At 39.3% G+C, this 22,910-nt stretch overlaps 1 protein-coding gene across 3 annotated transcripts in view; it reads right to left on the reverse strand.

Moving 5' to 3' along the window:
* Positions 1-22,910, reverse strand: part of MAGI2 (membrane associated guanylate kinase, WW and PDZ domain containing 2) — a 1,409,833-nt gene that overhangs the window by 165,937 nt on the left and 1,220,986 nt on the right. For all 3 annotated transcript variants that reach the window (XM_053668925.1, XM_053668924.1, XM_053668923.1), the window contains 2 exons: positions 12,727-12,758; positions 4,792-4,981 (listed from right to left, as the gene is read on the reverse strand). In XM_053668925.1, the coding sequence (XP_053524900.1) occupies positions 4,792-4,981; positions 12,727-12,758 (222 nt within the window). The remainder of the gene's footprint in view (positions 1-4,791; positions 4,982-12,726; positions 12,759-22,910) is intronic.

The following is a 22,910-nucleotide window of genomic DNA, read 5'->3' on the forward strand; positions in this document are numbered from 1 at the left end:
TTTACTCATGGTCTGTACTTTTAGATGTATGCTTTCCTTGGAGGGTAATGATGTTTATTGCTTTAATACATGACATAGTAAAGGGAAGCTATATAATTTATCATTCCAATGAGGACAGACTGGAGAGTAAAGGTGAGCTATTAATTGTTACACCAGGACAACACAGGGCAGGACTGTTTTACGCAAACTGGCGTGTACAGGTAGTCTCATGGGTGAGTAGGCATTATAAAATGTTCATCATACCTGAAAGATGTGGTTGAAATGATGACGTAAGCACACAGAGAGACAGAATGGCAGGAGGAGGTCCCAGGAGAAAAGCAGTGAGGGCCGTTAGAGACAGGCCGTTTTTTCAAGGTTAGAAATGGGGTACATATTCCAACATTTGGAATTTTAGCATATAAACCAAGAAAATTTAAGCCCTTTCTCTTGTGATTGCAGAGAAAATTAAAGTCCTTCTTTCACAAGCTGCATGGGGAAAGGACGGAGGTGGTAGAAGTAAGAGTCAGCATGGCTTTTTCCATAATTCAGAGGACATATTTTTCTTTGCCTTCAATTTTTAAAAATGCAAATAATGGGGACAGCAAGAAATCAATTATCAACAAAGGCAAATCCAAAGAAAAATGACATTTTTGTAAAAGCCTTGAGTAGAGAAGGGAGTGAGATTTTTACTTTTTCTGGCAATTGCAGGTAATGACAGAGGGTCAATGTTTAAATAATTAATACAAAAATCCCCAAAACTTCTTTAGTCAAAGCTCCTTTTGGGACTTTTTGAGGGCACAGTTCTTCTTTTATGTATGTGTGCTTTAAGCTTATATGGAATTAAGTTGGTAGGGAAAAAATTCTTTTTGCACAAAGTTCTCTGATAAGGACTAATTAGATTTTTGATCATTAAAAGATATTTAACACAAGACAGTCTCTGGATTAAATACAAATTTTGCACATAGAACAAGAACTTATTGCTCTAATTGTCTTGAAACTACTGTACCATTTCTCATGTTAAATTACTGATCTTATTTGCTGCATTGTGTAATGCAGTCTTGTTCAGAAATTGTTCTCCTATTCCACTGTGATCTTCGTCTGGGCAGAGGTTCTTTCCTGTGGTTTTTCTCTTGTGGAGTGCCTGGCAGGGCTCTAGACACAGACTGAGGGTCTCACACGTTCTCCTTGATTGACATGGAGCCTGGAGGTGCTGCCGCTGGGCACTCCGCCTGGGGCTCTGAAGTCAGAGGATGGCCTTCCCTACTGAGTGGGATGGCCTTCCTTCTCTTCCTTCAGCTCCACGTCATCACAAGAAGATCTGTGGAGACGGGAGATGTTTCTACTTCCTCTAGAAGCATGGACTTATCATTCTGTTTCATGCAATACTAGTATCTTATGGTTGTCTTTGTTTGTTTAAAATCACATTTTTCCCTAAGAATACACCTTTATTAAGATGTCCTGTGCCTGCACATTAAATGTCAGCATAATCTAATTATGAGCCAAATGAAGCACAGCAGGATTTACACCATTTGATAAATTCCCATCATTTGCAGGGGACTGGTGACTTGAATTCAAACACTTCTTGACAGCCGTGCTATAACAAACATTCTGTAGCTCTGTACAGCAGACGCTTGTGGGTGGAGGTACATCCTTTTATTCGGTTACTGCAACTCAGTTTTGAATGTGAATACAAAAGTTCTCCTTAGATTTGGTTGTAAAGGAGGACACTGTGAGGTTGCTATAAACCAGAGAAAATGTCAAAGGACTTGGTTTAGAGAGCGTTGGTCAGGATTTCCTCCCATTCTCTGCCCAGTCCCACTGATTTCTTTCTCAGACAAAAAGGTTCAGGGACATAAGAATAAATAGATCCAAATCTAAATATTATGTGTGTGATTCAAAGAAATAAGAAGAGGAGTGGTTAACAATCAAAATTTGAATATGAGCCTTTTGTTTGGATGCATATATTTCACGTTTTTAAAAAAACCTATTTGAGGATGGTAAGAAATAGAGATTGGATGTCCTGCATGGATCTCCTCCATGTGATTCAGATCACATGGAGGGTTAGCAACAGGGGAGTGGGAGGAGGAGAGAGGAAGAAAAGGTACAGAGAATAAGTAGCATGGATGGTAGGTAGAAAATAGACAGGGGGAGGGCAAGAATAGTATGGGAAATGTAGAAGCTAAAGAACCCATGATGCATGGACATGAACTAAAGGGAGAAAATGTGGGTGGGAGGGGGTGTGCAGGGTGGAAGGGAATGAAGGGGGGAAAATGGGACAACTGTAATAGCATAATCAATAAAATATATTAAAAAAAGAAATAGACTGAGCTTCCTACCTATTCATTAAAAAATTGGGGGGGCATGTTTTACAAATTTAAATGAGAGAATGAAACTATTTATAGTTGGAAACTAGAAATGTATAGAGGCCAAAGCTCTGGTTTGTTTTTTAAGACACATGCAGAGTGAACAGATCAGCTACCCAGAGACTGGAGAAAGTGGCACCATGCTTTTCTGGTTTCCTTAATCTTCAGGGTAAAGCTTTCTTACCTTGACATGATTTCTGTGTTTCATTCACACTCCATTTAGTGTTATGAAATAACACGATAGAACAGGATGGGAAAGGAAATGAGCTCGCCCTCTTTTGGCTTCCTAAGAATTGTGACCCTGAAAACATTGCTGTGACCTTACCAACAGAGAGAGCTGATGCAAACAGGAAGGGGGGCCATGATTACAGTGGCAGCAGCGGTGACATATGAGGGGCATTGATGGGGGCAGAAGGGACATGGTGGGGAATTGGAGATGTTTGTTGTTCAGGTGGCTACAGATCCAAAAGGGATAAAGTGCTCCTGGAGGAAGACTGAAAGTGAAAGTTAAGGAGGGTTAAGGTGGATTGGTTTGCTTGGTTTGTTACAGGTGAGGAGCGGAAAGGCAATGAACAGAAATGGCACTGCTGTGGCTAGATAAAGAGATCAGAATTTTTTTCTGGGTTAAAAAGAAGGTCATGCACAATTCCTGCTTGGAAACTTGAGGGCACAACAGTATCAGGGACCCATAAAAAGAAAATGGAATAAATACCAGTGTTGCCTTTGTCCTGAATAATCAAGCCTTGTGTTGGTGAGGAGGCTGCGGAAGGATGGGAGCAGATGATGAATGGAGGGACAAGAGCAGGGAAAGCACCTCTGGAGGCTCCCTAAATGTAATAAAAAACTGAACAAGCCAAGGATGTGAGGACAATATTTTAATCCTGCAATGTGTTTCTACCTTTCATGTTAGGATTTCTGCTGTGTCTTGATCTCCATTTCTTTCCACTTACTCTTCTTATTTCCCATTAAATTTGTGAGAGCAGGGCATATTACTCATTTTTGATATCTCCCCACAGTGCTAAGAGTAAAGTATTCAATGAATACTTGGTTATTGAAGCATAAAAGGTATTAAGAACTGTGCTGAAATCTTTTCAGTTTTTTTCAGTTTAATGAGTATTATTACCTGAATTTGTACCCTATATTATATATATATATCTAAAAATGACTACTTTAGTCTTACTCTATCACAGCAAAGTCATTGTAGCTATACAATCCTTTAAAGACATTTCAGCTATTTATCCAAAAAAGGAAAAATGAGATCCACAGCTGATTATTATTAAAAAATAAACAAGGTGAGAGTGATGCTCATTTTGATGAGAATAATTTCTCAATGGCCTGCTGTTATAAGTATTTTCTCAACCAAAATTACTCTTACAAACAGTTGAAAAGGATGGGGAAAAGGTATTGTATCTACTTTCCCCCTTTCCAGCTGGGTGCGTAATTCATCAAAGAGTAAGCAGATTTGAGACCTTCTGAGATCACACACAATGTAAAACTTGCTATTCATGCTTCAGTGATAAAGTTGGAGAGAAGACCCTGGTGGGACAAGAAATCAAAGGAAATCAGCAGACTGTAAATAGGAGCACCAGGGACCAAACCCTCTCAGTGGGCTGGGCTTCTTGATCCATTTACTCAGGTTCATATTACACTGTGTATTCCCCCTTACACATTATACATTCATGCCATTCAGATGCCTGTCCTCTAACATTTGGCAGAGGCGACCTGTTAGATGATGGACAGAGGCACAATGAATGTAAATGCAATATTAAAAACTTTTGTTTTCTAATATTTATAAAGTGCAATGAAATAATTTTAGAGGACCTTCAAATAGGGTGACAAGTGCACACACGACATTTTATTTTACAACTGAACTTTCATATGAGCCCCACTGCATTATATGAGAAGCTTCTGGTACAAATGATTGGCTCCCTGGTACAAATGATTGGCTCCCTGGCTCTGGGCTGCTTTTGGAACCATTACTTCCCTGGCTGGGAGACAGAAGGGTCTGGCTGACACCGACTCTCAGCCCTGAGTTCTTCAGTCCCTGCATTCAAGGCTCTGACAAAAATCTGAACTTCGGACTCAAAATCAAATTAAACATGAAACTCTCAAGCATTTCTTATTATTTGGTCATGAAGAAAACTAGCAAACTTTTTTTTTTTAATCCTCTCCCCCATTCCAAATACATTCCTGATTTTCCCCAGGGGCTATGGGGGAAATAAAGTAGGAAATAAAATTTAACCAAAGGTTATAAGCTTTTTGTAGAGTCAGCAGCCTTTTTAAACGTTTTTTTTTTAAAGAAATGTTTAGATGAGCTGCCTTTACTTTTGAGACAGTTTTTGAATCTCAGAACATAAAAATCACACCAGATTATTTCAGCCTCAGTGTAACTCCTGGCAGGGCTTCAGCTATTATTAATGTACTCTTGTTCTATGTGGCTTTCACTTACGCCTACTTTCATAAATGGCTCTAGATTTCTCGTAGAGCTCATATGGGTCAGGCTTCCTCGGGTCAAAGGCCTCTGTTGAGTCAGGAAAGGAACTTCTGTGAAGGGCGGGTGGGAAGGGCAGGTTCTGTGGGACGGCCGGGGCAGATAAACTCGTCTGAGGGCTGCCTTGATTCTCCCATCGGTCCATGATCTGGAAAGTGGAGAAGAATGGAGAGAATGACTGACAAATTCTTTCTTGCTGTTTCCTTTGTCACATACCACAGTCCTCACCTTTAAGTTAGACTTCCTAGCCCTGTGGACTTTTCTCCCACAAAACATTTTAAAACTTTGGTGTAAGTGCCTTGAGAGAAAGGACTCTGTGTCTATATAATAAAGTACCATAGATTGTTATAAATACAAGTGGTGCCTGAATTTTGAATGCAAACTTATATAACCTTGTCACCCTAAGCTAGTTAATTTTCAGCAAATCTCTTACTGGTAATCTCTCTGAGTCTGTTTTTTCTTTTTTCCTATAAAATACAGGTAACATGTATCTCATGATAATTTATATATAAGTGCTTAAACATATATGAGTCATTCCTTTTTTAATATGGTCCTAATACATGTTATTATTTTTACCAAAACAGAAGATAAAGTAGTCTGCACATGTTCATTCAACACCTATGCATATCCCAGTAATCTCATACATGAACATTCAATCACTTTCTTTTCAATTTATTAGTAATAACACAACCATCTGGGATTTGTGAATTGTTCAAAGTCTTCTGTGAAGCCTCATTTACTGTTGATCTGGTGGCTTCTTTTCCAAAATGCTGCTGCTGCTGTTGCTGCCACCATAATTTATGAAAGGTCTATGGGACACTTGCCAGTTTACCAGGTCCTATCATAGACATTATCTCCTTTGACCCTCAGCCTAGCCTCGTGAGTAGATGAAGCAGGGGCTAACATCCTCTCACCAGGGAAAAAGCCAGGTTCATTGAGATCACCTACTGGCACTACCAAATTCACCTTCATTCATTGATCAACTGATTCCTCATTCAAACTTACCTTCTACTTTTCTGCTTTGAATAAGCCTGCTTTGTGTAAAAATTAGATTAGGTTACTCTCTTGCCTGCAATTCTGCATTGGGTCAGCATGGTCCTCAGAAGAAAGGCTAATCCCCCCTGGCGGGACACGAGTGGCTTCCGGACCCACACTCTGCTGTCTTTCTCATATCTGCTGATGGCCTCTCCTCTCGTTCCCTATGATCTACGGGGTGATCTCCTGCCATGAACCTTTGTATACGTTCTTAATTTCTTCTTCTACTTGCAAAATTTAGCCATTTTCTGCTCTTTCAAATCCCTCCCTCATTTCACCTGGCTATTAGATTCAGATGCTGCAGATCCTCTTCTTGCAGATGTCTGCCAATGGTCCCTGATCTGGTTACATGTCCCCCACGTGTTCCCACAGCCCCCTCCCCTCCCCTCTCACCATGCATCACACCCAGCTGTAATTACAAGTCTTGTCAAACAGATAATGTTGGGGACAGAGGCTTCAAGGGATGCAAACTTTCTCATTGTTGTATCACCAACATGTAGTAAGTACTCAGGAAATGTTTAGTGAATGAATGAAATCATCAAAAAAAATGGTCACTTGTTCTTTTTTCTAAAACCAGTTTTGATACACACTATTTTGAGTTTTACAGAATTATAACTTTCTGTCCCTTACTGTACGGTCCTGCTTTGTTTTCACACAGGCTATATTTTGGTCAGGGCTTTGATGCCAACTCTCACCTCTCAGTGATTAAGGATTTTAAAGCTGGAGGGATGTGAGAGACCATGTGCTGAACAGGGCACTATGTGACACGAAGGTCCCTGAGACCTGCTCCCCTCCCTCAGACTATGTGTGGCAGGGGTCAGGTGAGCCAACAAATCAGGAAAGAAACAGGTTACAGACATTCCTTCCAATAAGACTGGTGCTCTGATCTAAATGTTTGGATCTTCATGAATGGGATTAGTGTCCTTTCAAAGGAAACTACAGAGACCTCTTTAGTCCCTCCCGCCAGCTAAGATTACAGAGAAAACTCAGCCATCTATTAAGTGGGTTCTCACCAGACATTGAATCTGTGGGTGCCTTGATCTTGGACTTCTCAGTCTCCAGACTCTGAGAAATAAATTTCTGTTGTACATAAGCCATTTAGTCTATGGTAGTTTGTTGTAACAGTCTGAAGAGACTAAGACAAGTGGCTTCATTTTCATTTTTTTCTATATGTGCCACTGACAAAAATTTCATTTGAGCAAAGTTTCTGTAGCTAACAAGGATGAAAAATGCTCAGTCGAGTTCAATTTCCTAATATTAAACATAATCTCCAGAAGTGCAAAGAGGTATAGCGGATGTCAGTGGCAGACCCTGGGTCAGAACACATATGACAGAATGCTTTTTTACATAAGGATACACTGAGAGGAATAATTGCTAAATTTCCTTACAGTTTTAGCTAATTTTCTGCCTTTCCCCCCACTTAGTAAAAAAATTTTAATATATACTTCATAATTCTTTTGACAGCAAATTGCATCCAGGAAGCCATTCTGGGTTCCATCCATTCTGGGTGTCTTTGCTGTGATGGGAAGTCCCAGGTTTGTGGCTAAAGCCAAATTCTTTTTTTTACTTTGACCTTAGGTATTGCATGGAGGCATTCTGGCTGTGACTTTCCCCCTCCTGTTTCCAAACATAAGATATTAAATTCTAAAATGTGAGCAAATTAGAAACATGCTCTGAGTAGCTGCAGCATCCCACTTGTCACCATAGAGACGCAGCCCATCTCCAGTTCCTTCTCCCATCTTGCAGCCAGGGTTCCTGATGACCCGCCCAGGTCTTATCAGGTGTGTATTGTTCATGTGCAGCCATTGGAGCAAACATGCTTCAGGTGAAATATAAGCATTTCTAAAAACATTCTTAAAACTACAGAACAAATGATGCTTTGGGCACTGTTTGGGGAAGTTTCTGTGGCAGATTGACAAATCCTACAATTGTGTTAGCCCAGAGATGGGGGGACTGGTAAAGAGCCCAGTTCATGCTCAGTAAAGCAATTTCACAACATCTTACTGTGACCTTCATCGGCCCTCAAGTCACTCTGTCAGGATTTCTCAGAAAACGGTAGAGCAGGGTCACTGTGACCATGAGATGACTGAAACTGCAGACTCACAGTCCTGTAACACAACCCCCAAACTGAGTTATTTCTTCGCTCCCACAGGTAAGACCACAGAGTCAGACACGGACCTGGGGCCAGGGGTCAGCTCCTGGTCCCTTGGGCTGTGTGCTGATCTGACAGCTCCTTGAGAAGGGTGGCCTCTGTTGATTTCTTCCTTCTTTCTTAGCAACCTGGTCTCTGGACTTCTGCTTTCTAAATGGGACTCTCTGTGTGTGCCCCAGTGTTCCTGTCAACCTTTAATGAATCCCCTAGATTCCGATACTGTTCTGGTGCCCAGGTAATGGGCCTCACTTGACATCCTGGCCATGACCTGTCAAGAGTTGTGTGACCAGCCAAGCTTCCTCTGAGCAAGGCTTCTGATTGTGCCATGTCTGGTCCCAGTGGCATGCACACCTAGGCTGACATTTATAAACATCTCACTAGGGAAAGAAAAGTAAAGTTTTCTGTATCTGGGAGAAACTTCTTAAAAAAGATTTTATTTATTTATTTTTAGAGGGGAAGGGAAGGAGAGAGGGAGAGAAATATCAATGTATGGTTGTCTCTCACGCATCCCCTGCTGGGAACTGGCCTGCAACCCAGGCATGTGCCCTGACTGGGAATCTAACCGCAATACTCTGGTTCTCAGGCCTGCACCCAATCCACTGAGCTACACCAGCCAGGTGGGGAGAAACTTTTTTTATCTCGGCTGATCTTGGTGAATGAATGAATGAATGGCTGACTATAGGAGAGGGCAGTCACCTAAATATCAGTGGACAGAGTAGACATACAGTCTACCACAGGAGCATGGAACAGTAAAACAGAAAAACCCAATTAGGGTGTGATTAATTTTTTTTAAAGCCTACCTTATGATTCTAGGGTGTACACTGGGAGTAGAGAGCTTGTGAATAAGGCAGACCCTTCCCCCAAACTCATGAAATACTCTCTTTAGAAACTTTTTACTTTCTATAGAAGCTGGAGTAGTCTAAACATACCTGCTCGCTATTTTAGGGCAGGGCTGGGAGATCAAGCCATTTGGCTTGATTCTGTATATGAGGAATGAACTTGGATTTTTTTCCAGGTGGAGGAAATGAGAACTCACTATTGTTAGGGAGTTAAATGGGAAGTGACTATTTTGACATGGATTGGCTTAAGATGTGGATCAGTGGGATGGAAAAAGGTCAGGAAGCAACACAGAAGCAGGAGGAAAGAAGATCTTGCTCAGGATAACATTTCCTTATCTTGGCTAAGGATGTCATGAATCCTCCTCAGAGGAGAAAGTGTATAAATACATGTACTGTGGGCATATATTTATATATTTGCTTAAATGAATAGTTTAGCAAGCCACAGTCTTTCATAAAGTGATTAATTCACTGAATTTATGCATAAAGGATCTGCTTTATAGAATGACAGTAGTTTATATTTTATTTTATTTTTTAGTAGTTTGTGTTTTAGAGCTCAGCATGTAAGCACCTTACATGGATTAACTCATAAGCTCTTCACAACAACCATATGAGTGGAGTATTATTATTGTCCCCATTTTCAGAGGTAGAGCTTCAGATACTGTGAGCTTAAGCAGCTTGTTGAAGGTCACAGAGCTAGAAGGAAAATTTGAAGCCAGGCAGGATGCCTTCAGAGCCTGCACCCTAAACTGAATACCATACTGCCCTACTGTGGACCACTCTGCCTGGTTTCAGGAATTGTAACTAACCCCCGTTGCTAAGTATAAGCAAGTGACCTCCAGAATGCGAGCCACAGGAGACAAAGCTTGTCTCTGGTAGTGAATGCTGCCTCAGCTTCCTCCCCCTGCCCCCAAAGCTTGGTCAATGTTCTTGACAGGTAAGACTCTTCATTCACAGCAAGGAGCAACCTAAATCAGACATGAGGACTTGGGAGGCCATCATGGAAGGACTCGGGGGGCTGCAACAAAAAGCAAGCAAGGGACCTTTGCCCCCCAGCTATGTGACATAACCCAAGTCCCCATGTCCTCTGGGAGAAGCGCTTCCTGGCTCTAATCCACTTAAGCCTGAATACCCGATGGGGAGGGGTGCAGCTCCTTGCCTTGCCAGAGTGGATCCTGGGAAAAATCTGGCATCACAAAGACTTCCTGATAAATCTGTGAAATCTGCTCTGCTAAGAGTACTTTCATTCATATGTTAAGGGTCTGAGCAGGAAACCCTAAAGTTTCTGCAAACCCCCTTCCTGACAGACTCTGACTCAGACTAAGCCCTCAGGTTTTTTTGAAATGTTATCCACTGTTTGATCCTTACCACCCTGTATTCCTGTGTATTACAACCCAGTAAAAGCCCCTGGAGGAAGGGGCTCGAGGCCCTTCTCTTTTGAGGGATCGGCCACCTCTTCTCCCCAAGCAGATCATGTCTTGGTAGTGTTTACTTTCATCTGTGGTAGATGGGGGGACTTGTGGGAAAACTCGCCCCCACACTGCCCCTTATTATACAATCCTTGGTCTACAGAATTTCCGACAGCTACATGGAGGACATTAAATCTGTCTTTACTCAGTCATCTATCTTCACTCAGCCTCGGACCTGGCCAAGTTTGAACTTTTGTGTGGGTGTGTGGGTTCAGGATTAAATGTAAACTGAGTTCTATAAAACCTTTTTTTGGAATTATTGACTATGGATGTAATTACTTTAATGACAGCAAATGCTGTGATTATGCCAAATGGAGTAATTTGTTTAAATGTGGTGCATATAAGGAAATCACTAAATTGCATAATTGTAGCACCATGATGAGGTTGCAAGGTTCTTTGTTAAATTAGATAAAGGTGTGTATAACCACAGAGCACAGATTTAACTTTGGTGATAAAAGGAAGGAATTAGTTAGATTTTGGTCAAGATAAAACAAACTTCATTTCAAACATTTTTAAATATGTCTTTTCATAATCACATCATCACTAAGTGGTTTACTAGGCCCAAAGAAGTCTGGTTTTCCCACCAGATATTCTCTGTGGACCAAATGAGCCAAATCCAAAATGAGGATAGCCTGGTGAGAATGCAGCCCTCACCATCAGCTCCTCACTCCAACTTCCAGTTTCCTCATCTCCCTTCGAGGGAAGCCTGGGATCAGGCATAGTATGAGGCTCAATAACGCTTTGTTTCCACTCCTTTAAACCATGTTCAAGACATGATATTTAGTTAAGCCAGTTATTGCACTAGAAAAGTATGTAAAATCCTATTATCTCTATTTCTAAAATGAGAAAATCAGTTAAATATTCCCTCAGTAAAAGAAATAAGAGAAACACAAAATTAATTCAAGAATTCCCTATTCATTGGCCACACTAGGGGTACTTTCTTCAGAGCTGATTATGGTTAGAGGAAAGAAAAGAAGTAGGTGGAATCACTTTGCTACATACCCTCCTCATCATGGGTTTTACATATTTCAGTCTGGGTAGTATATTCTAATACACCATAAAACGGGACCCTGGAAAACCAATCCCACCTCTCCGGACTTGGACAATGACTAGTTTCAATCTAATGGCAAGCAAAGATCATTTATAATTGCCAAGCCAACTGGGTTAACCAAGCCTCACAAAAAGATTATTAAAGTCCATCAGCCTCCTACAGTGACATCAAAATTGCAAGATGATTCATAAAATAACTAGGCCCTAAGAGGTTAGATAATGGCAGAGTCCACTGGTATCCAAAGATGCAGAAGCATCATTCTAAGTGATTGTCAGGTTTGGTGGTGGAGGATGGGTAGGTAGGGTGGGGGGAATCTCTCTCTCTCTCTAAGAGAGAAAGAGGAAGCTTCTTCTGCCATGTGAGTGTTCTAGGAACCCATCTGTATCAGTGTACCAGCTGGTGTTGTGAGAGGCTGTGTTCAGCTTCAGTGAATTTTTTTTGAAGACTATTTCAATGAGCATTTGCCCCTTTCATGATGGGTGATTTATGAAGGTACCTGCCCACACCGTGCTGAGTGTCGACCCATTTTTGACCAAAAACGGCAGCAACTCCCCCATGTCCCACCCTTCCTGTTCATCCAATCTTGCCCTGAGTGACTTTTTTATTTGCTTCTCCAGATGAAAAAAAGTCCTCAAAGGGAAATGTTTTGCTGATATGGAAGAGGTGAAACAAACAAAAGGCAGAAGCACCAAAAAGCATCAAAATTGGTGAGTCCAAAACCTTTTTGAGCAGTGGAAAAAAACACCTTGATAGGTGTACTGCATCAAATGGAGAGTACTTTGAAGGTGACTGAAGTTTAAACATGTAAGAATAAATACACAATTTTTAAATAAATAAATTCTGGGTTTTGGGGGTCCCCCCTTGCACACACATATTTTCACACACATTTATATTTCGCTCTCTATGTATTACAATGTAACTATATGTATACATAATATACAGAGCTAAATTTATTTTGGACCAGATCTGACTTGAAGGTTAAGACCCCTGGGCCTGCAATTTTCATTGTTTCTAAAAATCCATGTTATAGAGACTAACGTATTTTTGACAGGGGAAGTAAAAAGGGTCTCTAAAGGATTTTCAGCACCCTGTAATGCATAGTGTTAATGCTCATTTTGTCAGTATGCTTATTACCCAACAGGCAGCCATGCTTTTAGAGGAAAGTAAGATGAGTTACTTATGTTTGTGGGACAAATACAAGACAAAAAGGACACAGAGAGTGTGTTGTTTTGACATCACAGAATCTCAGAGGTGGAAGAGATTTTGAGGTCACCCAATTCACCGACTTTCATGAATGGAATTGCAATAATAACCAGAAATAAAGAAAGAAACATAATAATTCCAACTTACAGGCTTTGGAGTTTTCCATGGAGAAAAGAAACCTGTAATAAAGAAAACAATATTTGAACCTTGAAAATATACCCTACCACCACTTATGGGTGGCATGATATTAAAATAATTGTGCGCCACTTTAAATTAGTTAACAGCAAACAACAAAAACCACAAAAAAATAGGTCTGGCTGTATAGTTTCCTTTAAGGAGCCAAATAATTAATGATTCAAAGAACATTTAAAAAAAAATTGCAGCTGAGGATTCTGAGGCACAGAGTGAATGAGTAACCGTGTGGCAACAGCCGTTTTCTGAGTCTAACATTGAGTCATTCCTAGGGGCCTCTGTGGCACAGCCTTCGCTGGAGAAGGAGAGAGGAAAGAGGAGCAGGAAAGAAGCGAGAGAGGAGCCAGAGGATAAAGACACACAGAGAAAGAGAGGAGAAGAGAGATAGAGCTTTAGATTTTTATTATTTTTTTCACTTGCAGAATAAAATTTATTTTAAAAAAATTTAAAATATATTTTATTAATTATGCCATTACAATTGTTCTATTCCCCTCCTTCATTCCCCTCCACCCTGCACACCCCCTCCCCCACCATTCCCCCCCTTTAGTTTATGACCACGTGTCTCAAGTTCTTTAGATTCTATATTTCCCATACTATTCTTGCCCTCCCCCCTGTCTATTTTCTACCTACCATCTATGCTAGTTATTTTCTGTACCTTCTCCCCCTTCTCCTTCTCCCACTCCCCTGTTGCTAACCCTCCATGTGATCTTCATTTCTATGGTTCTGCTCCTGATCTAGCTGTCCTCTTAGTTTGTTTTTGTTTTAGGTGTGGTTCTTAATAACTGTGAGTTTGCTGTCCTTTCACTGTTCATCTTTTTTATCTTCTTTTTCTTAGGTAAGTCCTTTTAACATTTCATATAATATGGGCTTGGTGATGATGAACTTCTTGAATTTGATCTTATTCTGAGAAGCCCTTTATCTGATTTTAAAAGGTAAATACCTTTCTCACTATTTGGTGCCAGGGCACTAAACTCATCAGGGGGATCATTTTGTAAATTATATAAATGTCTTACTACTAAGCTGTGCACCTAAAACTAAAATAAAATAATATTGAATGTCACTGTAATTGAAAAACAAGAAGAAAAATAAAAAGAAGTAATTCTGTCTTATGTACTTGAAAATCAGTCAACAAGCCTTCATTAGTCCTCTATTTCAAAATAATGTATATACCTGCATTGTGAATCAGATTCTCACTTTTATGGAACTGTTCTCCCATTGAGATCTTCTCTAGAGCAGATACCTGTTGTATTACACAGATTTTATTTTATATCTATTCTCTCTCTCTGACTCTTCTCTCTTTTCTTTTTTCTCTCCTTTCTTACACCTTAGTGTTAGCACACTGTTTTGCATGAAGAAACAGCTCAAATCTTTTTTTAAATGAATGAGTCATGTCATCAAAGCCATTTTTTTCAACTTATTGATCCCTTTCTATTATCACATATGGTAAGATGATTGGACTGACTCTGTGATCCAAATGACCATTAAGATAATTAAAAGTATAATCAAAACAAAACAAACAAACAAACATCACAGACAACAATATGGTGATCACCAGAGGGAAAGCGGGTTGGGGGGAGGTAAAATTTGACTTGGGGTGGTGAACACATGATACAATATACAGAGGATGTACTATAGAGTTGCACTCCTGAAACCTACATAATTTTATTGACTAATGTCTCCCCAATAAATTTAATAAAAATAAAATAAAATGATGCATTTAAAAATGATGATTAAAAATAAAAGAGATTAATTCCCTCTTCTGTTTTCATTTGTTATTATTTTATCATATTTAAATTAGTTAACAGCAAACAACAAAAACCACAAAAAAATAGGTCTGGCTGTATAGTTTCCTTTAAGGAGCCAAATAATTAATGATTCAAAGAACATTTTATCATATTGTATCAGTTTGAAAAATGGCAGGAAAAACAAGCTTTAACATATGGGGGTGGTGGTAGAGGGGCTGCCACATATTGGCTCTGGCAACCAAAACATAATCATCCAGGGTACAAAATAAAGTTCTTTTCCTATAATATAGTCCCTGTTTCACCAGTTTCACTCATTGTAATGTTAGGTGGTATCTGGTAAAATGTCCATTAAAAATGAAATATTGAAACTATGTTATGTACATATATTATCACCTTTAAAACTGGGAACTGAACAAAATGGGAATATTTGAAACCTATAGCCCACTTATAGGAAATACCTACAGACCCCTGAACACACGATTATCTAGACACATAATCCAGTGTAGGCAACGCATAAGTACTGAGTGCAACTCAGTGCACCATTGTAAAGAACTGATGCTTCATTTTATGAAAAGGGTAAACGTCTATAATCCATCGTTTCTCAGCTTTCCTTGGAACCTAGAGTTGAACTTAAAGTTCAAATGTAATAGCCACCTTACCTAAGGAGATTTGTAGAATTACTCTTTTTCTCACATACTCTGTATGTTCTTATCTCACTTTCCAACTAATGAAAAAAAATTCTGTTCAAAGTGTGATTTGATTAATGTGATTATAAGGACTTAATCACATCCTTTTTGGAAATATATCAAAGTAAAAATTACAGATAAATAAACATATTAATTACCTTTGATTTATTCTATAAAATAGCAATGAAAATAGCTTGACCACTAATTTTAAAGTAAAGAAATTGTGACTTATTGGCCAATTAACCATTATTTTCTGTGAAGGATAAAATGAATTTGCTGTTTTATGGAATTTTCAGCAAAACTTCTTTTGAGAAACAATGTCATTTATATATTCTTGCAGTGCCAAAACATTCAATCATTTCCTCTGCTTTCTTTGTGTTATAACCTTCCTTGAGTGCCCGAAAAGACTTTGAGTATTTGCTATTTTATGTTTGTTCGGGGCTGGGAGTTTCTTAGACTTTGAGACAGATGCATTGAAAATGGCTCCTCCATTATGAAGCTCTCATCACCACAAGGGACATTATTTTAAAGGATGATTATTTTGTCTGCAGAGCATGTGTAATCATCTGACCTCTCAGCAGTTATGGTGCCAGAACTAAAATGGGCTGAGAGGGACACTGGTCAAGATCAGACACGGACAGAGGGATATTTAATTTGAACCCCTTTCATCACAGGCACTTTGGCTTCCCATCCTCTTAAGGCTGCTTCCCTCAGGCGAACCTCAGACCCTCTGCACACCTCTGGATGCCGCTGCGGCCCCCAGTGCGGCAGCTTCTGGAATGTTCCTAACGCTGCGTTCTGCTGCAGAGGCTTTTTACTGAGTCACTGTCAAAAAGAAGCTGCTTGCTACGGGGCAGGTACTATTAGGTAGTGAGAAATAGCATCAGAATAGATTCCTTATGACTTACACGGTCGTTTGTGTTTCTTTGGCAAATTATCTATTATGTTATAAACACTTAGATTAAGATGAATAGAAAATATCTATTTTAGATATACTCAGTTTGGCCTGTTTAAACCAGAAGGCCAAGTTTTCTACATGATTAAACCTCAATTTTCTACCCAACTTCATTGTAAGAGCTAGAGAAATATTGTAATAGTGTGGGTTAAACTATCATATATTATAAATGTGTAATAATTTTTGTAGGAACAGCTCCTGTAGAAAACTTTCTATAGTCCAATTAACATTAAAACCCTCCAAACAAAATAAAAATTTTAAATCCTATTCCTGCAATGTCTCTTTTTCTGAGCTCATTCTGGCTGGAGAGAGATCACAGAAGTGAGGTAGGCTTGTTGGCTGAGACAATCACTCTTGGCACCTCACCGCCCTCCTCCAGAGGGGACAGAATGCGGACAGAGATGGCTTCTCCTCAAGCCTTTCAGAGCTGACATTCTTCTTTATAAAACCAAGTTCAAAGTAAAAGAGCTTTCTCTATAAAAGAATAATAACAGTTCCTTTATGTTTTAGTTTATTTCTGGCCTTTATTTCCCCTATTTCTATAGGAAATAGTATAATTCCTTTATGAGATTAGAATTTCTTTATAATGACCCGTGTTTTCTGTACTGATCATTTACTGGGGTGTATACAAATGCAAATGTATTAAATAATCCTGATTCTTAGGACCATGAAAAAGTTGAAGACCTTAAGAAACAGTGATTAGCTAACCGAAACATGAATATGAACATCAGAGGAAAAAATAAAGTGGACATATTTAGGTGCAGCTGATAAGAAAGTTTAGACACTTTAAACAAAAGACACAAAACTGAATTAGATCTCTAGAATCTGTCTTCTTTAGAACAAGAAATAAAACAAAAACAAAAACGAAACAAAACAAAAGAAATAAAACTAAAATATATTTTTAATTCTGTCCCTAAAAGCATTGCGAGATTGGTGGAGAAAGAGAAGCATGATGCAAACAGACCAGAAATTCTGGTACTTGAAAATGGAAGATAGCAATGACTTCACGTTAAAATTGAAATTAAGTTTTTACATGTCGATGAAGTATAATTTTTAGTAAGCTATAAGAATATGGTGACAAGATAAACTATATTAGGCCCCAGTTAAATCTGAAGTTCAAATAAATAAATAATTTGTTAGTTGTCTTATATACTATACAAGACATTGCATAGAAGATACTTATACGAAAACATTGTTTGTTATTTATTTAAAATTAATTTAACTGGGAAGTCTGTATTTAAATTTTCTTTTTTTTTATCCTCACTCAAGGACATTTTTTTTTTCATAGCTCTTAGTGAGAGAAGAAGGGAGAGAAAACAAGAGAAACACTGATTCAGGAGAGAAGCATCAGTTGGCCTCCCGAGTGCACCCGGATGGGGGAGTGGACTGGGATAAAACATGCTGTGCCTGGACCAGGGATCAAACTCAGATTCTAGGTATGTGCCTTGACCAGGAATCAAACTTGCAACCTTTCGGTTACAGGAGGATGCTCCAACCAACTGAGCCACACCAGCCAGAGTGAATTCTGTATTTTTATTTGCTAAATCAGAACACCCTATCAGTAACATTTAACATGTCCTGGGCATCCACTTGGAAATAAAAATGCAATAGTAACATCTACTGCAGGTAATATTCATTTGACTCAGTAAAGTCCCCAGAAAATATTTAATGTTTGTTTTGTCTTACACCCCCACCCCCACCATGTTTGATTGTCAAGAATCTTGATTCAGAGAAACCTGAGATCTCTTTGCTATACAGGTCATTGGATTGTGTTGATTGGCTGGTCACCAGTAGCTTTGACTAAAGTCCCACTTCACAAAGGCCTATTTTCGAATTGTGTGATGACATTGCCTTATCCCAAGAGGAACGCTCCACAGAGTGACTCTTTTCAGAACCTACTTTTTCTGACACATGACATCCTACATGAAAGGATGTCAATATATGTACAGTAGCTCTGAAGGATGAGCCCCTTTCCAGCATGTATTTGTGAGTTATTTAGTAAGAATTTTTATTACTATTATTTACTTTCACAGGGCAACAAGATGATGAACTTCTTAAAACCACCCTCATTCGAATAAGTGACCAAAACTCAATGAAGAGCAATTTAATCGCAGAGTCCCACTGTGATCAATTTGGAATAACACCGAGGCAATTTTTTGAGGGTTCTAAGAATTTCCCCAAGCAGAACTAAATCTTCCGATATGCCGCTGTACTCCATTTGCTAGATTCAATTTCCATTTGCAGAATGTGAAATAGTTCTCCTTCAACTGAAGTATTTGCTACAACGTACAACTCTGGTTTTGAAGATTATTATTACAGTTTCAAGTATCTTATAGGGGATTCTACAATTACTAAAAATGATAGAGATTCAGGGGAAACACTTTCTATTTCTCGTTTTCCTTAAGTAATAGAAAAGGAATAGGAGTCATTTTAAAATAAAGACTTCTTTCACTGAAAATGTCCATGTCCTGGATTAATAAAAGCTATGTGCTGTTTTGCTTAAAAAAGAAGGAAGACAAATAATGTAAATGTACTCAACACTACTGAACTGTATACTTAAATATGGTTAATATGGCAAATTTTGTTATGTATATTTTACTATGATTAAAAAACAGAGCAATGAAAAAGAGATTAAAGAAGAAAGGAAGAATAAAATTACGTGAATATTGTACGAGTGTGAGAGAAAATAAGAGAAAGAAAGAAATTTTTTCACGGACCCTGTGGAATCTTGCTACAGGACAGGAGACTCACCCCCCCCCATACAGACCCTTCCCACTCTCAGGTTATTCTGTTTTATAAAAGAGTGGAAGCAAAAAGTAAACCCATGTTTCCTACTACATTTCTGAAAGTATTTCAGGGACTGTGAGAAACTCTTCCATTAGAGGGAAACTTTTTTTTAAAAAGTTTCCCAAAGGGGTAAAAAGCCCCGGTGTTTTTAGTATCTACAGTTAGGGCTAATTTGAGGGAGAAAAATACCACTAATATGGTTAATCTTTAATTTAGAGATCCTCCCATTTTCTCGCAGCCTGGCAAATTTTCCATAAAAAATTCAGCCTTTGGTGAATGTAAGCCAGCAGGGTAATGAGCTAATTTCCATTAAAACTAGTTCAATGTTATTCACTTTTTTCCTGGTTTTTGAGTGATTCATGTATTTCTTATTAAAATTCATTAAATGGGCTAAACCCTGCAGTTCCTTTCGGTAATTTATTTAAGCTATTTGAAGTCGGTAAAAGGGCAATTCTTTTTAATGAAACTGACCTGGGCCCAGAAATGACCTTCCCTTAAGCAAGCAGGGGATGTACACAATGCACTGCTGGTGGTGCCCGAGCCTCGCAGCACCGGCTCCAGCCAAGCAAAACAGTCCGTTTGTCAAGAAAATGTCAAATTGGCTGCCATCTTTGCCTGGAGAATCTGTTTAAAAACAGATTTCTCTGCAATGCTTTAACAATGATTCTTTCTGCACCTTTAAAATACGTTTTTTTTTTTAAACAAACACCATAAAGTGTTTTCACATGGCCATTTCCCCCTGGCTTTGTTCCTGTGGCCAGAATAATCCGACCACCTCGAGGAATCCCAATGAGTATCTAGAAAGGATAAGCCTGCATATGTTGTCCCTTGATAAACTCGACTACATAAAGTGTATGTTCTAAATGAAGCAGACCTGGTGGACAGCTCGATCAGGAATAAAGGAGTAGACTGGAAGAAGAATTGTGTCAGAGAGGCTAAAACTCAGAGCAAGGCGAGGTTTGCAGAAAATATTAACAGCTACAAAGGGCTTTATCTTTATGTCCTGAACAAGACCAAGAGCAATAAAGAGAGAAACTGCTCTGTATGATGATGGTGCCCTGCATGCAGTTGGCAGAGAGAACGTGGAAGGATATCAGGGCTTGTGTGGTAGGCAGTTAGACAGACAGGAGCAGAGCAAGGACGATAGGACAGGTACAGAAAGTGACCAGGACAGAAAGCCCCGAGTGTTCAGAAATGAATAAAAAGGGGAAAACAGGGCTCTCACCCCCAGGGTGACCCTTCCTCTCCTAACTTATTGTTGATCATGTGGTTTGGACCCTTTCCTTACCTTTCCTCCTGGTTTGTTGCTAGTCATACGGTAGACCCCCATGGAGGATGAACAAAGGGCAGAAGAGTGGCCTCATATGACTTCCATGCAGACCCTTGAATCAGCATTCCCTTAGGCATTAGCTTCTAGGGATAACATCTAGGCCTCAGTTGTATTTCAGCTCTAGGCCCAGAAAAGCAGCAAAAGCAGACAGAGTGATGCCATAGCTGCCTCAGGAACACCTGCAATGACTAATGAGTTTGTGCTCTGGCACCCACCCATCAGTGGAGACCACAGCCCGGAAAGGATGCACCTGAAAAGCTGATGAATATTCTACTTATATCCTCCCCTGGGACCTTCCTTAATATCTCTAGCCTTAAAAACCCTTAGAATGGAGGATCCATCACACTCTCCTTCTTGGGAGAACACCGTTATTTTTCCTGTCCCCTTACCCCGCCCCCGACCCAGGCAGTTACCTCGACCCCTTACCTTCCCTCTGCTGAGCTCCAAGGGGCCCTTGTTTTGTCTCTGTAACTTGTTTCCTGAGCCCATTTCTTCTACAGCTCACTTCTTCTACCTCTGTGACTTTCTAAATACACTTTCTCTTAGAGTTTGAGTCTTGGCTGTGAATTTTTTTCTAGCCAGAACTGAAGTACTGACGTTGCTGAACCAAGCTTTGGTTTGACTCCAGCTGGTGCTATCATCACTGCCATCACTTGCAAATAGAAAATTCGGATTCTGAAAGTAATATATTTTTTTAAATGATGAATGTATAATGATGATTTTTTAAGAAAAAATCTAGAAACACCTTTAAGTAATTTAAGACAGGTTAGATGTCTGCTTTGGTATTTTACATCAACATTAAATAAACTTGCATTGAGTTGGGAGTCTCTCACAAGCACCATGAATTCAACACAGCAAAAGTGGAACCTTTGATCTTTTCTCTCAAATCTTCTCTTTTGTTCCCTATTGTGGTAGCTTTCACTTGATCCTCCAAGTTTCTAAGATAGGAATATGAAAGTCATTTTTAATATCCCCCTCTCTCTAACTTCTTTATCATCAAATTCTGTCTATTCTACCTCCAAAATCTATTCCAAACCCACTTCTCTGCATCTGCACAGCTGCCACTGTGATCCATACCCACCATCATTGCTTGCCTGAACAGAAGCAACAGCAAATTTGCTGGTGTCACAGAATTGAATCATGTTTAAAAATCCTTCAGTAGATTCCCATGGCATTTAGGGTAAAATGCAAGTCTCTACATAAATTGTTCCCTCCCAAATAGTGGTCCTTCTCAATTACTTACTTCCCAGACACATTATGGGTTACTCATCTTTACTCTCTCAAGCTCCCTGACTAAGCCATGCTCTCTAACCACAGGCCCTTTGCATGAGCTAATTTCATTTGCCTTGCCTTTGTCACTCTTCTCACAGCTATCTCTGACTCCTTTTGTTTATTTCAGCTGAAATACCACTTCTCAGGCAAGCTGTCCCTAACTTAGATTAAATTGAAGTTTTTTATTGCAATTTTCACTGCATCCTGTATTTTCTATTGTATGATACACACCACTATTTGTAATTATATTTATGAAGTCATATTTACACTGTTGTATTTGTGACATTAGTAGTTTATGTCCAGTCCCTAACTCATGTATAAATTCCATTTCGGGAGTGATCATTCCTATGTGTTCACAATGTCCTTCCAGTACTTAGCACAATGCTGACACACTAGACACTCATATAAACACATTTGAATAAATTAAAAATAGTAGTGAAGGGTGAGGAGAATGGGAGAGACAAACTCATAAGATACCTAGAACTGGTGAGGCATGGTGATTCGCTGGGAGTAGTATAATGGAGGAAATAAAATCTATGATGACTTTTGTCTTAGAACTTGGATGGATGATGGTGTCATTAGCTGAGGTAAGAAATACAGGAAAGAGGCTTCCTAGAGTGAAGCCTAGTAGGTATGTATGATTATGGGAAAAGTGACTTTAAGATAGTTTTTGGGAGTTTGGATCCAAGTGTTGTTTGAACTACATTTTTAAGTTTGCATGTAGTAGTTGGTCTAAGTTTGCATTTTTAAGTTTGCATGACTACATTTCTATAGTCTGGTAGTCAGCAGAGCTAACAGGTTAGAGATCTAATAATTAGGTTAAACTTAATGCAACAAAGTTATACAACATGAAAAGAGAACTCCTTAAGGTATACAGAAGAATTAATAAAATGTCTGAGGAGTAACAGAGAGCTAAGCAAAGAGAAAATTTCCAGAAGTAGTAAAGGAAAATATTCCCAACACAAGGCTTTCAGTAGTTTGTCCAACAGAGGGTCACCAGTGGCCTCGGTAGGAGTGGTTTAACTGCTACAACAGAGGCAGAACCAGGTTTCAGTGGGTTTGATTGAATGGAAAGTAAGGAAGTAGAACCAAGAAATGGTTATGAGGTTGAAAAGACAGTGTCATAGTAACTACGGGGTATATGACCCCTATGAAGGGAAACTTTTTTTTGGTATAAGCATGATTACATTCAGATGAGGAGGTCCCTGAACAGAGACTGTGTCTGAAGATTCAGGATGAAAGGGGGTAATTGCTGAAATTATTTCATGAGAAGATAAGAGAGGATGGCATCTAAGGCACAAAATAAGAAATTAATCTTAACTGAGAGAGAAGAGCATCCAAGTCCTTACCAAGAGGCCGGAGCA

The sequence above is a fragment of the Artibeus jamaicensis genome, unplaced genomic scaffold (genome assembly GCF_021234435.1).
Source record: "Artibeus jamaicensis isolate MK-2021 breed Jamaican fruit bat unplaced genomic scaffold, CSHL_Jam_final contig_518, whole genome shotgun sequence".
Lineage (NCBI taxonomy): Eukaryota > Metazoa > Chordata > Mammalia > Chiroptera > Phyllostomidae > Artibeus > Artibeus jamaicensis.